This window comes from Poromitra crassiceps (assembly GCF_964638095.1).
Source record: "Poromitra crassiceps genome assembly, chromosome: 7".
Lineage (NCBI taxonomy): Eukaryota > Metazoa > Chordata > Actinopteri > Beryciformes > Melamphaidae > Poromitra > Poromitra crassiceps.
Window position 1 is genome coordinate 31,298,261 of NC_139628.1, and position 15,368 is coordinate 31,313,628.

The 15,368-nt window shown below is 43.5% G+C and overlaps 1 protein-coding gene across 1 annotated transcript in view; it reads left to right on the top strand.

The window, feature by feature from the left end:
• LOC310779533 (exocyst complex component 6B-like) overlaps positions 1-15,368 on the top strand; it is a gene marked incomplete at both ends in the record, with an annotated part of 81,181 nt that overhangs the window by 27,339 nt on the left and 38,474 nt on the right. Inside the window, one exon of the mRNA XM_083640059.1 lies at positions 13,784-13,949. Coding sequence (XP_083496185.1) covers positions 13,784-13,949 — 166 coding nt within the window. The remainder of the gene's footprint in view (positions 1-13,783; positions 13,950-15,368) is intronic.

Consider the following 15,368-nt stretch of genomic DNA (forward strand, 5'->3'; position numbering starts at 1 on the left):
AGCAAAAGTCATGAAGATACTGTAGAGAATTGGCTGTCCACTGCAGTGTTTCCCACAGGATTTTGGGTATTTGTGGTGGGGGCCCGCTGACCCCCTAGGGGGGTGTGGGGGCATGCCCCCCCGCAAGATTTTTTTTTAAACATTTTAAAGTAAAATGCATGAATTTGGTGTACTTTGAGAAAGCTTAAGAGCAAAATTAAAAGGCTAGATCTATGAAGAACATGTCATCATTACTGTGTTGTGGGTTTACAATGACAAACAAAATTTCTCCCTATAGGTCAGGGATACTCAACTTGCTTTGCCACTTTCGTGAAATGATAGAAGGCGAGGGGCCAGTTAATAAACAAACAATATACATTTTTCTGTAGCGGATTGTAGGTTTTTGGGGTGTCAGCCGGAGTTTAGGCTGACAGTGTTGTGCACACTGGATAGTTAGTTAGGTGAAGTTAGTTGGGTTAAGTACATACATAACTGCCTGGGTAGCGAGCAGTAGGGATGTCGACGGTTAACCGTTAACCGGTTAACCGCCGACAACGTCATTGGTCGGTTAAGCATGTCGGTCAAACGGTTAATTTGCATATTAAATTGGCATACAACGTGTTGCCAATATGGTGTTTTTTTTCCCTCCTTCGCGGTAAGCAATAATGTTAACTAGCCTAAGTAGTTACTGTAGCAGCATTATATAGGAATGAAAAGCTCCTGCCACTGCCAGAACAACATTCATTTAGAGAAAGGCTTTTCCAAATGGAAAAGCAGTGTGCACTGCCACTGTCCGCCTCTCCCCCCGCGTGCGAGATGTGCTCTGTGATAAACTCAGCTCCACACATGCGCCACACCCCCGCCTCCCCTCTGCTTTGACCAGACGGGAGAAGACGCCCTGCCCTGTGCAGAGTCAGACTACAGCGAGCCAGTCAGTCATGCTCCTTCTGTGTTTCAGCCGCTGTCATGAGACCATGAGGTGACTTTCAATGACGCGTTTCAAAACAAGCTGCGCCTTCCACATCGATTCACTGAGGAATCCACACTTTTACCGTAAATTGAGTTCTCTCCAGGTCTGTCTGTCTCTCAGGTGTAATAATCCCACAACGATTACAGCAAGAGTGAGAATGCTCTTCTAAACACATCGGCTATTAATATATAATTATTTATCTGCATCTCATATTAGATCGGTAAAAAGTTTGGACAGCCTGCCTCATTTGTTCATCCTCCCGAGTCCCGCAATGCTGACAGCTGTCAGCGTGCGGACTTGCTGCACTCGTCGTCATGTCGTGCAGCCGGACACACAGAGAGCATACAGCCCTCGTCGCAGATAAAGAGAGAGAGGGAGAAGCGTGGAGAGAGAAGCAAACTATTTTTTTGCACATCTCAAAAGCAGGTAAACCACTGTTGAATTAGTGAGAATGTCAGAAGGAGAGAGCAATAAGCGCTTCTTCAGTGCGCCCTGCAGCGTGAAGGCTTGGGGCGGTGTCTTGATGTGCTATTCAAAGTGGAAATTCGTTCAATTAGCGACACGTTTCGTTCTGAGCTTTTAAAATTAGTTTCTGCTGGTTTTATTAGACTATTTACGACACATGCAGTAAGATAATTCATTTAAGAATTGTGAGCGTGAGTATGGGTTTTTTCCCTCCGTATTTCCCCCTTCTGCAAATGCGTGCAGCTCCTCATAGCCTATCCGAGGAATGTTTTTGTTTAGATGGCTGGAGGATTTAACTTGTCTTCTCGTTTTGTTAATGTGTTTTTTTCTGCTTGTAGATGTAAAAATAAACGCTTTCTACTGAAAAAAAATCAAGCATTTGGTAGGCCTAAGGTTTAATGGGGCACAGACAGTAAAATAGCGCATTTTAATCTTCTCGGTTAACCGACAGTTGTCGGCTAATGAGTGTCGGTTGTCGGTCAAGAAAAATTATGATTTTCGACATCCCTAGCGAGCAGATGGCGGTATTTGACAATTTAGCAGCTAAATCATAGATTATTGAAAGATATTCCATATTCCAGACTGAAATGCTATAACAGAAGTATTGGCCAGAATGATATGAACATTTATTGGACACTTATTCAGCGGATATCTTGCATGTTGCGTTCAGGTGCACTGTAAAAAAAACAATTTTTTTTTTTTTTTTTTTTTTTTTTGGTCAACATCTTATTGTGGGGGTCAAAATATTATTGTGGCGGCCCGCCACAAATTCCTTTATGTATGGGAAACACTGAGATACTGTAGAGAATTGGCTGTCCACTGTCTCTGGCCTCAAACTGTTGCCCGCGTCTCCAGGCCTTTCCTGGACCTGCAGGGGGTAGACAGTTAGACATGGCAACTTGTCACCTTGTGGTAATGTTTACCCATAAAAAGGCAAAATCATAATACTGTATCATAGATAGAACAGCTGTTATTGCGGCAATAGTTGTAGGGGTCCGATCAATACTGGTAAAATTAATCTTCGGTGGACATGGCTTTTTTGTATTTTTCCTGACATATTTCTATGAAAAATGTGCAATTCATTCATTTGGCTAGTGAAAATTATTCTTCCAAGTTTCGTTTTCCCAGCCTTTGACAGGTGAGCGAAAAAGTACATTTCAGACCCTGCTGCTGGTAATATTCCCACCCAGCTCCATGTTGTTTTTGCATCAGCGCTCGTGGACCCTCATACTGTAGGAAGTAGGAACACCGAGTTCCCATGTCAACCGCATTTTCTGCCTGTTGCTGGGAATGTGTTGCTCGTCTGCGTTGCCTGAAAAGTTGCTGCATGTGTCTGTCTGTGTCACGAGCAACGACCCCGACGTTTCCTATCCAGAGTGTGTGAGTCTTCTGATCTCATTGTGAGGCGTGTTACATGTTGTGTGTGTAGGCTAATCTAATCACTTGCCTCCAGTCACACACTGCTGCAGGCACGGACAACTCATCCTGTGTGTGTGTGTGTGTGTGTGTGTGTGTGTGTGTGTGTCCTCTGCTCCACCCTGTATAGCTGCTAAATTTAGCCATTAATGACAGGGAAGCTGCATGGTTCTCATCATCATGTGGGTTTGCACACTCTCCTATACACAGCCTACTAACTTGATGTCTCTCTATTCTGTTCTGTTCTGTTCTATTCTGTTCTGTTCTATTCTATTCTGTTCTGTTCTATTCTATTCTATTCTATTCTATTCTGTTCTGTTCTGTTCTGTTCTGTTCTGTTCTATTCTATTCTATTCTATTCTATTCTATTCTGTTCTGTTCTGTTCTGTTCTGTTCTGTTCTATTCTATTCTATTCTATTCTGTTCTGTTCTGTTCTGTTCTGTTCTGTTCTGTTCTATTCTATTCTATTCTATTCTATTCTATTCTATTCTGTTCTGTTCTGTTCTATTCTATTCTATTCTATTCTATTCTGTTCTGTTCTGTTCTGTTCTGTTCTGTTCTATTCTATTCTGTTCTGTTCTGTTCTGTTCTATTATATTCTGTTCTGTTCTGTTCTGTTCTGTTCTGTTCTATTCTATTCTATTCTGTTCTGTTCTGTTCTGTTCTATTCTATTCTATTCTATTCTATTCTGTTCTGTTCTGTTCTGTTCTATTCTATTCTATTCTATTCTATTCTATTCTATTCTATTCTGTTCTGTTCTGTTCTGTTCTGTTCTATTCTATTCTATTCTATTCTATTCTATTCTATTCTGTTCTGTTCTGTTCTGTTCTGTTCTATTCTATTCTATTCTATTCTATTCTATTCTATTCTATTCTATTCTATTCTATTCTATTCTGTTCTGTTCTGTTCTGTTCTGTTCTGTTCTGTTCTATGGGGCAGAGGTTCTCAAGTGTTTTTCAGCCAAGGACCCCTTACAAGATAGAAAATATACCGGGGACCCCCTCATTCTGATTTGTGATTTTGGGCTAAGCTTAATTGTTTCCACAGTAACGTGTTTGACTTTTAAATTGATAGGTTTGTTAGATTAGAATGTAGGTAATCCATGAACCATTTTAGATCTAAAGCATAAAATATTTCCATTGAACTATGAAGCTTTTGCAACAACAACAAAAAAGTTTTTATTTTTATTTCCCTGAAAACTTTTCGCGGACCCCCTTGCAAAGTGCCACGGACCCCTGGGGGTCCCCGGACCCCCATTTGAGAACCAATGCTATGGGGGGTTGCAGGAATGAGTCCTATAAAACCCGGGAGTTCGCATCCCCTGGTTCCCTCGTCTGGAGGTCAATGGGTGTTCTCTATGTGATTTTGGTGAGATGGCTGAAATAATGTCTGTTAACAAAAGTCTGATGAAACTGGAACGTTGTGTTCAGCAAGATAATCTTCACAAATTAACAGCATTTGAATTATTTCTTCTTCTTTTTGCAATTTGATCAACATATGAACAAAACAAACAGACAAGCTCAGACACGGGAAAGGAAAACAAAGAAACACATAGATATGTGATATCAACAATTGTTGCGGTGCTACCGTCCATATAGGGTGCGTATGTGCTTGTAAGAGATGCTGTGCGTGGGGTCCCACGTGAGGTATTTTAATGAGAACCAGCCGGGCGAGTCACCTATTGCCTCCAACCTCGTCGAGGTAGGCTAGAAACGAGTTCCAAATAGTTCAAAACTTTTTAAGTGAGTTGGTTCTCAGGGATCTGAGCCTCTCCATCCTTGTAACAGAGATCATGTCCATCAGCCTCCGGCTGAAGGGTTATTTTGTGAGCCTTAGAGTACCAGTCAAATATTTTGGCCCAGAATGCTGTCAGTGAAGGGCAGAACCAGAAGGCATGAGACAGAGTGCCCTCTGACACCTGTCACACAGTGGAGAGACAGAGGGGAAGAACTTGTGCAACTTGTGCTTAGAATAGTGAAGACGATGAGTAACTTTAAATTGGATCAGCTGATGTCGACTATTAACTGAGCAGAGTTGTACCACAGACAAACTCCTTTCCTATATCATGTCAGATAAATCAAGACCAAGGTCCCCCTGCCACGCTTCTCTAATCCTCTCAGTAGAGGCCGTGGTGCAGTTGTCAAACAGACATACAAATCTAGAAATAAGATGCTTGGAGTGAGGTGGGCTCAGCAAAGCATCGAAAAAGGCATGTTCATCTGGGAGCGCTTCATTTGAATAATGTTTGAAGGGATTTCTGGCGACGGCTTCAAAAATCATAAGAGTGATGTTAATTTGTGAAGATGATCTTGCTGAACACAAAGGTCTAAGTATCATTAGTCTCGGTTTCCAGATGTTTGGCGCCTACATTTATTATTAGAATTTTATTTGGTAGCGGCAATGCAATGTTTCATAGTTCCAATATAGAGCAAGACACTGATGTGCTGCAAAGAGAGTTTATACCTGTTGTTTATTTTACAATAATGTTTCCTACCCGGAAGTGGTCCGCTTGCTACTGTGAAGTCATCAGCAGGCTCTGTAACGTTACCCTCGGGAGTCGGGCTTATCGCTGGGGGAAAGACCTCTAGCCGCCGGGGCCGGATGAAACACGTCCTATTAACAGGTTATGTTTGTTTCTAAGTGATTCATATGTTTCTCCGCAAACGCGGCGATGTTTTGCGAGACACCGGTTCTGCATGAGCGCGTCACTGCCCCCAGAAAGCAGTCCCGCCCACAACACTCATGCTTGGTTCACCGATGCAAGGCTTCCAACAGCACCACCTAACGACGTTATGAAAATATTTAAATAATAATATTCTCAGTCTTAAGGTAGTGAAATGGATTAAGACTGACAGCTGAGTGTCTAAAGTATCATAAACTTATATGTTTGCCACAGAGCTTATTTTCTGCAATAATCCAAAATCCAATGGGAAAATGGTGATGCTAACTTCCAAAAATAGGTCATCCCTGCACCACTCCAGTCTATCCTATTGGAAACAGATCAAACAAGGTCCAAGTACTGAAAGCAGGAAGTAGAGTCATGTGCTGTCATACAGCACACTGATTGGATGCAGTAGTGAAAGCAGGAAGTAGAGTCATGTGCTGTCATACAGCACACTGATTGGATGCAGACTGAATGCTGCCTGTTCATCTCAATCAATGCTGTTAAAGCAGAAAGTGTCTTTCTGTCAGAGAGCTTTTTGCTGCTCAGCTGGAACATTCTCACTGCTGTGTGTGTGTGTGTGTGTGTGTGTGTGTGTGTGCGCTAGCAGGGCTGTGCTAGTATGAGAATCTAGGGAGCAGCTTGCCACAAGTTTGTTAGAGCACACTCACACACCCCGCTGAGTCATCAGACAGACATACGCACGTTCGCATGCACACACACACACACACGCACACACACACACACACACACACACACACACACACACACACACACACACACACACACACACACACACACACACACACACACACAACACACACACACACACACACACACACACACACACAGGATAGTGTGTGTCTCATGCTGGTTACGATCCTATTTAGCCAGCTGTTGTTCAGTCAGCAACTTGTCCCCAAAGATCATTGGACAGTCACACTCTCGCAAACATACACACACACACTCTCTCTCACACACACACGCACACGCACACGCAGGCGCGCACACACACACACACACACACACACACACACACACACACACACACACGCATACACACACGTGCGCGCGCGCGCACAGCTGTTGGCAATGATGATGCAACTGACAGTGTCCAAATCCATCACTCAGCCATCTTTCATCCTTTTCCTTTTCCATCACTTCAACCACTCTTCCATTTTCGGACTCTCCATCCCTCCATCCATTTCTCTCATCCCTCTACTGCGACACCCCTCTTTCTTCCCTCCATCTCTCTCTCTCTCTCTCTCTACTTGGTACCTGGTGTGTTTCAGTCAAGTGTGTTTGAGAGAGAGAGAGAGAGAGAGAGAGACACACACACACACACACACACACACACACACACACACACACACACACACACACACACACACAGAGAGACAGAAAGAAAGGAGCAAAGAAATGGAACACTACTGCTTCATAAAGCTTTCTCTCTCTCTGTGTGTCTCACTCTCTCAGTACAATGAAGTGTTGATGATGTGTTGGCTGATCTCATTTAAATGGCTTCATTGGGAGGACAAAACAATAATGTGTTGCCAGAGCGTTTGCAAATAATATACTGTGTAATAGTAAGAAGATGTGTCAGTAGTGTCTCTCTCCTCCTCTCTCTTGGTGGTAGTCAGTACCAAGCACTGGGAGTGAGTGAGAGTTGCCAGGGTGCAAAATTGAAACCACCCACTAACACTCCCCCCGCCCCCAGAAAAAATAAAAAAAAATAAAAAAAACAGTTTTGTGTCGTAGCTTCCAGTCCACACACGGTCACAAGACCAGCTGTTGTTTGGAGGTTTTATAGCAGCATTGAGCAATTGATGGCTTTCAACCAACCTCTATTGTTGGTGGAGTTGCAGCAACATTGACAGATGGTCTGGTACTGCTTATGGTAGCCTGTAAGGGACAGAAATATGAATGCTGCCGGGGGTTGGGTACTAAATAATGGTGCTTGATATGAGAGAGGATGCCTATACTGTATCACCAAAACACTGGGTCTGGAATCATAATTCTGCTTTTGGCATGTGCTTCTTTGGCTTGAGAATGACATTCTGACTCATCCTGTTCTTGGACAAACACACAATCATTTTGGTAAATCATTGTTTCCATAATGGCAGCTTATTGGCATGCTGGCAATATTGGAATGTTTAATTTAATTTAGGCTGCCCTCTGTGGTTGGAAATTGTCTCACAAAGAGGCCAAAAGTCCCCCCCCCCCCCAAGCATCAAACTAATAACTCTGTCTGATCACAACGCTGAACAACGTCATCTGGATTATCATTTGATCTGTCAATATTCTGACATATTTAACAGCTTGCAACAGACGGTCACCATTAGAGATAGACTGAGATGATAGTAGAGGAATGCTGGCTAGCAGGTTTCTCTCTCTCTCTTCCGCTCTCTCCCTTCTCCGCATCTAGCTCTCTCTCTCCCCCTCCTCCCCCCTCTCTCTCCCTCTCTACCTTCTCTGCATCTAGCTCTCTCTCTCTCTCTCACTCTCTCTCTCTCCCCCTCCTCCCCCCCTCTCTCCCGCTCTACCTTCTCTGCATCTAGCTGTCTCTCTCTCTCTCTCTCTCTCTCTCTCTCTCTCTCTCTCTCTCTCTCTCTCACTCTCTCTCTCCCCCTCCTCCCCCCCCTCTCTCCCTCTCTACCTTCTCTGCATCTAGCTGTCTCTCTCTCTCTCTCTCTCTCTCTCACTCTCTCTCTCCCCCTCCTCCCCCCCCTCTCTCCCTCTCTACCTTCTCTGCATCTAGCTGTCTCTCTCTCTCTCTCTCTCTCTCACTCTCTCTCTCCCCCTCCTCCCCCCCCTCTCTCCCTCTCTACCTTCTCTGCATCTAGCTGTCTCTCTCTCTCTCTCTCCCCCTCTCTCTCCCTCTCTACCTTCTCTGCATCTAGCTGTCTCTCTCTCATCACCTAAACACAAATAACATGTTTAATAGACTGATCAGGGCTCGACGTTAACTTTTAAAAGTGGTTGCCGGAGGGGCAACCTGGCAAGAGCTTTTGGTTGCCCGAATAAAAATATGGTTGCCCAATTTTAGTCGCCTTATATTTTGAGTAATTAAGATACTATGCAGTCATAAGCCGGCTTAATAATGACGATGTGACAGAAAAGTAAGTACCGTATTTCCGCTAATAGTAACCGGGGCCTTTATTTACTGAGCCGCAGAGAGCCCCCGTCCTATATTAGAGCAGAGGCCTGTATTCGAGTGAGGCCTTTATTTCTTAATATTAAACTCTCATGGACATACTCCTTTATTTTCATGACTTTTATTGCAAAATATTGCATAAAACCAAACAACGCAAATAAATATTGGTGGTCACTCACTCACTCAGTATCCTCCTCCTCCTCATCTAGTATGTCGGTATCCTCCGCGTCCTCATCATTCAGAACAACAAGTTCATTGTTGACCAGTTTCTCTTCATCTTCCTCATCCTCGGCTGCCTGTCTGTTCTCCTGGTCCCTCTAACGCAGCTGGGCGAGAGCCTCAGCGGTGCAGGGCTGTCCCTGCTTGAAGCAGTGGATGAGGTTGTCTTGACTCCCGTCAGTTTTCACAGACTGTCCACAAACTTGGAAGGACTTTTTGATCAGATCTTTGTCCAGCTTGTCCCAGGCGGCGATCACCCAGTCCACAAGCAGGCGTCGAGCAGGCGCTTTTAGGTTTCCACCTCCAGCTGTGTACTGCTTATCTGCGTCCCCAGCTATCCACTCGTCGTAGGCATCGTGCAGGCTCTGCTTGAAGGGCTGATTCCACATCACACTGTACCAAATGTTCCGCTGCATATTAGGGATGGGCATTTCTAGCAAAAACACTATTCGAAATTCGCTGGCCAAATTCGAATTTAATTCGAAATTCGAAAATAAAAATAAAAATGTAAAAAAAATTAAAAATGTAATTTTTTTTTTTTTTTTTTTTTTTTACATTTTTTTTTTTTTTACATTGACATTTTCGAAAATAAAAAACAGTTTTGACAATCATGAGTGGTTCATTAAATATTTAGTAGGCTCAGGTCTGAGTGCCAAAGGGGTGCCAAAGTCACCCCCTCTCCCTCTTCATGGGATTTCATCCGCCATTCATTTTTCCATAAACCTTGCTTAAAATGCTTATAAAAATTGTTTTACTTGCTCAAACCAAGCGATTTGACTATACTTAGAATCAGGGGAGACAATGCAACATTTCACTCAAATTTTTTTTTTTTTTTTTTTTTTTTTTTTTTTCGAATTTCGAATTTCAATAATAAAAGTCGACCTTGATAATAACAACGATTATTCGAAAATTCGAAATTCGATGCCCATCCCTACTGCATATTGCACAACGCTCTCTTGAAACTTAACGTCAAACTTTCGTCTGGTTCGTTTGGTCTCTGCGTTATGTCCGGTTACGTCACACGGTAGATACGTTGTGTTATGGGAAATTTACAGTACCGTATTCACCGTAGTTTTTGCTCCTTCGTTTTTTTTTTTTTTTGACCCGGCCTGTATTGAGGGAGGGGCCTTTATTTGTCCGCGCAGGCCGTGCCCCCGTCCTATATTAGAGCAGAGGCCTGTAATTGAATAGGGGCCACTAATAGAGGAAATACGGTATAATAGTCTATAGTATATAATATAATAGGCCTATTCAGTGTGCGCACCGGGTGTAGTAGTAGTAATAATGATAATAATAATAATACATTTGTGTAATTTCGTTTTCTAAACAAATTTTATTTTTTGTTTTTATAATGCATTTGCACTGAAAGGATTTGTTTAACTAATATTTGTGAACTTTCATTTTCATATTTTTTTTTTAACAGTTATCATTCATATTGTGCTTAATGTATTAATTAAAAGCGTTATTGATAATGAAGTAGCCTATGCCTCCTCATGTTCATTCAGGGATACTATGATGACAGTGGTTTGGGGCCCCCACTCTGATGTTGCATAGGGCCCCAAAAGGCCCAGAAGCGGCCCTGCAATCCCTCTCTCTCTCACCCCGTATGACAGGCTGACAGGCAGATGATCATGAGGCAGGGATGCAAATCATTCCTCAGCACATATGGTAAAATGTTTTTGAAGGATGTCCTGGTCGAGGTGTATGTTGTAGGCTTGTTGTAGGCTACATGCTTTGCAGTATAGCGTTAAGCTGGAATTATGCTTGAAGTTTGGACTGTCGCACGGAAATGAGAGACACTGAATCTTGACGAGGAAACGTGTGGAGCTTTTATACACTGTGTGGGTGTTTGTGCTCGCGGAAGTGAACGGGAGTCTTGAAAACTCCACTTTGTCCGCCCAGCCGCGTCCACGTAGTTACACAATTCGGGGTGTGCACAGCCAGGCGAAAACCGTCTGCACAGGAGCCTTGTGGAGGGGCGCGTCTGCTGATTTGACTCGCTTTTCCGTGCGGACACTCGCGGTCCTCGCCGATGCGGGAAGCATAATGAGTCGAGACCTTTAGTCGGGGCTTGGACCCATGCAGCCAGACTTCATCTGCTTTTGACATCTTCACGGTGCGTCTTGCAGCCGCTGTGATTGTGTGCGAGCAGCCCCACCTGTGCGAGTCAGTAGGCTACTCGTTAAACACACCACGCGTGCAGCATGCATCACGTAGGTTCCGACTGGTAATTAGTAACATCGTTCCGATTGTAACAGCAATAAAATGTCACAGTATGTCACAGTATGTCACTCACAACAAGTATTAAAACATATTTATTTGGTGTATATTTTGCTGTTTGCTGCTGTACATATTTGTTTGCATGTTAAAACGTGGTTGCCCCTGGGGCAACCAAAGGCCAAGAAATGGTTGCCCTATTTTTTTTTGGGTTGCCCGGGGCAACCGGGCAGCCGTTAATGTCGAGCCCTGCTGATTTGCTGCTCCTATGACAGATTCATTTGAAACCAGCGCTCATTCATTCATTCATTCATTCATTCATTCATTCATTCTTTCAGTCAGTTGTTGATTTCTTTCATTTCTATATTAAGTCAATCATTCACTATCCACTCCAACCAGTCACACTGTTTGCCAAGGGCAGCAAGTGGTTAGACAGACTCTGGACCTTGGTGTACACACACACACACACACACCCACGCACACATGCACACATGCACACACGCACGCACGCATACACACACACACACACACACACACACACACACACACACACACACACACACACATGCACACATGCACACACACACCTTTTATCTATGTGTGTCCTTTGTTGCTCTTTATAAATAAAGTTGACATGCATGCTGGCCTTTGGAGTTACTATAAAGGGAGTCAAAAGCAGCAGGCGCGCGCGCACGTGTGTGTAAGTGTGTGTGTGTGTGTGTGTGTGTGTGTGTGGGTGCATGTCTAAAGGAAGCCCTTTGTGGCGTCAGATACACTCCATTGTACGAGTCGGGCATTTCCTGGTCAACAGGAGGAAGGGTGGCGGGTTCAGGCCATACTCAGGTGTGTGTGTGTGTGTGTGTGTGACTGTGACTGTGTGTGACGTGTGTGTACTTTATTTGGAAGGGAAAGGACACAGGAAGAAATAACTACGGTACTACAGAGTACATACCTTCCTTTTTTATATTTTATTTAGTCAATTTTAGAATTTTCAGAACATCAATAAACAAGAACAAACAAACTCAGATATGAGGAAAGAAAAGAAAGGGGAAAAAAAAACATACATATACAAGAAGAAAAAAACCCACACATACCATATACATCGACACTCCAACATCACAATGTGGTGCCACCAGCTGCACAAGGTGCTTACCTGCCCGCAAGAGATGCTATGTATGAGATATCACACAAGGGGGACCATGAAAAACCAGACGGGCGAGTTACCCGTCGCCCCTCCTAACCTCGTCAAAGGTAGGCCAGACACGGGTGCCAAACAGTTAGACATTTCCCAAGTGAGATTGTCCTCAGGAACCCGAGTCTCTTCCTCTGTATAACAGAAGTCATGTCCACACACACACACACACACACACACACACACACACACACACACACACACACACACACACACACACACACACACACACACACACACACACACACACACACACACACACACACACACACACACACACACACACACACTGATAGAGTACTGCAGGGATGACATATTTTTGTAGGCTTACCCCGAAATCACCACCATGCTGGTTCATAAGGGGAAAAGTGAATGGGATTTTAGCATGGGATTTTGGTTAAACGCATGAAATACGATTTGTGGTTAACACAAATGAAAAGTCATAAAAGTGGTCCTTGTTTGTGAAGATTATCTGGCAAACGTCACTGTTTCATAAACCTTTGTTAACCACAGACCTTATTTCATGCATTGAACTGAAATCCCCATACTAAAATCCCATTCACTTTCCCCCTTATGAACTGGAAGTGCCACTTCCACACTCATTCCTGCTGTACTCTATTTATGACATGGCAATAATATTTAGTAACATTATTCGTATTTATTTTATTGAATAATTTAGGTCACCTGCACTTTTAAATACAAACGGTGTTTTGGTTTCATATAATTTGACTGCGGCCTACAAACACAGAAAAATGCCCTCTAGCTCAAGATAGAAACCCCGTTTTTGGACTGGAAGGTTGTTGGATCAAATCCAGGGAGCAGCTGGGGAAATGTGTGCAGAGAAAATAAATGAGTTGCTCTCCTCTCACTAACACGATTGTCCTTTTAGCAAGGCACTGACTGAACCCCAGCTGCTCAGTTTGGGAAAGTGAAGCAGGGTTTTTTACCGAGTGTCAATCCAGTGCTTCCACCTGCTGGACACATGTTGTAAATGCAGTAAAATGCTCCTTTCTGTTGTTTTATATTTATACAACTGACATCGAGAACCAGTCGCACGACCCCGCCTCCCCTCTACTGAGAGCGGGGTGAATCTCCCTCTCACACACCGGTGTTCTAGTGAAAGCGGTGACCACGGACATGTTTGCCCGGAAAGGGAAACCAAATCATGTAGTAGGCTGCATACTTAGTTGATTATAACACCGGCCAGTATCTGTCCTCAGAGACATGTGATTCAGTTCAGGACCCGTGAACACGACTTATCATTTACAAAAATTAAGCGGCTACGAGGAACTGTCATTTTGTGTTGATTGTAGCGCCACCTGTGGACAAAGCTTAGACCGTTTCATAACTCAGTTAAAAGTTCCCCGTAGCTGCTTTAAAGATGATTCTCACTCCTTCTACCCTTTCTCTCTTTTCTCTCCTTCTGACAAAGATGACACACTGCTGCTGTCTCAATGCCGTTACCCTCCACACTGTTAATACCCCCTCCTCTCTCTCTCTCTCTCAGGTCGGTGTATGACGGCCAGGAGCATGGCCTGTTCATGGAGAAGCTGGACGGGCGGATCAGGAACCACGACAGGGAGATCGAGAAGATGTGCAACCATCACTTCCAGGGCTTCGTCGACTCCATCACAGAGCTGCTCAAAGTGCGAGGAGAGGCCCAGAAACTGAAGGTGAGGGGGGGGGGGGTGGATCAGGGATCAGGAACTGCTCAGGTAACCCCACAAAAATGAAGGTAAGAGGGTTGCTACGCAGGCGTGTACAATTATTTAAAGTGAATTAGATATTTTCCTTCAATAGTTTGGGAGTTTGAAAAAAAAAAAGTCTGGGAAAGTATGGAAAATGTTGTATTTCAGGTGCGACACACGCATAGCTTTGATGTTGTTGTAGACCAACTTTGAGTCCACAGTTTTTGTTGATGTGAAGAATAATGTTCAGATAGAGGAATGCCCTTATTACCCAGAGGCTGTCAGCATGCTTTATATCAAATGCAGAGCAAAATCAAATCCAGTCAGAACATAATTATAGGTCTGCCTGGAAAAAATATGACATTTTCAAATGGAAAGGGTGTAGGAATCCTGCCAATCATCTCACAATCTCACATACCGTAGTCTGAAATTTGTCACTGTGAAGAACAATTGACCTATCGCTAAGCCACGCCCCGAACGCAGACAAGCCAATCACAGCGCGTGCAGCTCTACAATACACTCGGACATTCTCAGCTTAGAGCTCCATAGAGAAGCACTAGAAAACGCGAGTTTCCTCTGGTTTTATGGGGTTTTATACATTTATAAGTTGAAAAAATGGTCAAACGATGTGCATGGGGGTAAATGCAACATTACGAGGTATCCTGGGAGGCCAGGCATTTGATAATATTAAACTAGTAAACGTAGATCCACTCACATCCACAATGCTACTGTTTTGGAGTTAAATCTGCAATCATGGTGACAGCGAGATGACGAGTCTTCTCCCTCATTTGGCTTCCATGATCCAAAAGGTATCATAAAATCATCATGGTATTCAGAAAGTCGGCAAAATAAAATGCTGAATTATGCAAGTTTCCAGTCATTACGTTATGCGCGTAATGGAGTTGGTGAAGAGATAGAGAGGGGAGTCTGGCCAGCGAGACTAGTGAAGAGGAGGCACATTGATTGATGTGATTATAACATCGCCAGACACCAGTCAAACCCTAAAACAAGCGAATTAAGCTCGTTCTCCAAATAAATGTGAGGTAGTCTAAAGAGAAAAGATCCGGGAGGAAAACATGATGTTAAAAACTGTAAGCTATGCCTCTGCTGATCCGTTGTCTCGCTATGAAAAACATCTACATTATTTAACGTTTCTTGATTATACAGAGGTACATGAAATAGATTACCAGGCGCCAATCTTCAATTCGGCATATAGGCTATATAATCCACTGAGAGGTTACTTTAAGTGAATGTCAATTCTGGATGTGAGTCATCTGTTATCCCCGCCTGCTGTCTTCCTCCGTTAAAACGTTTGATTAAAGATTCGCTAAAGCCAGGAATGCATGTATCGCATTTCTTTTTATCGATAGCTTTAAATGTTGTAGGCTACTACCATGGCATAGT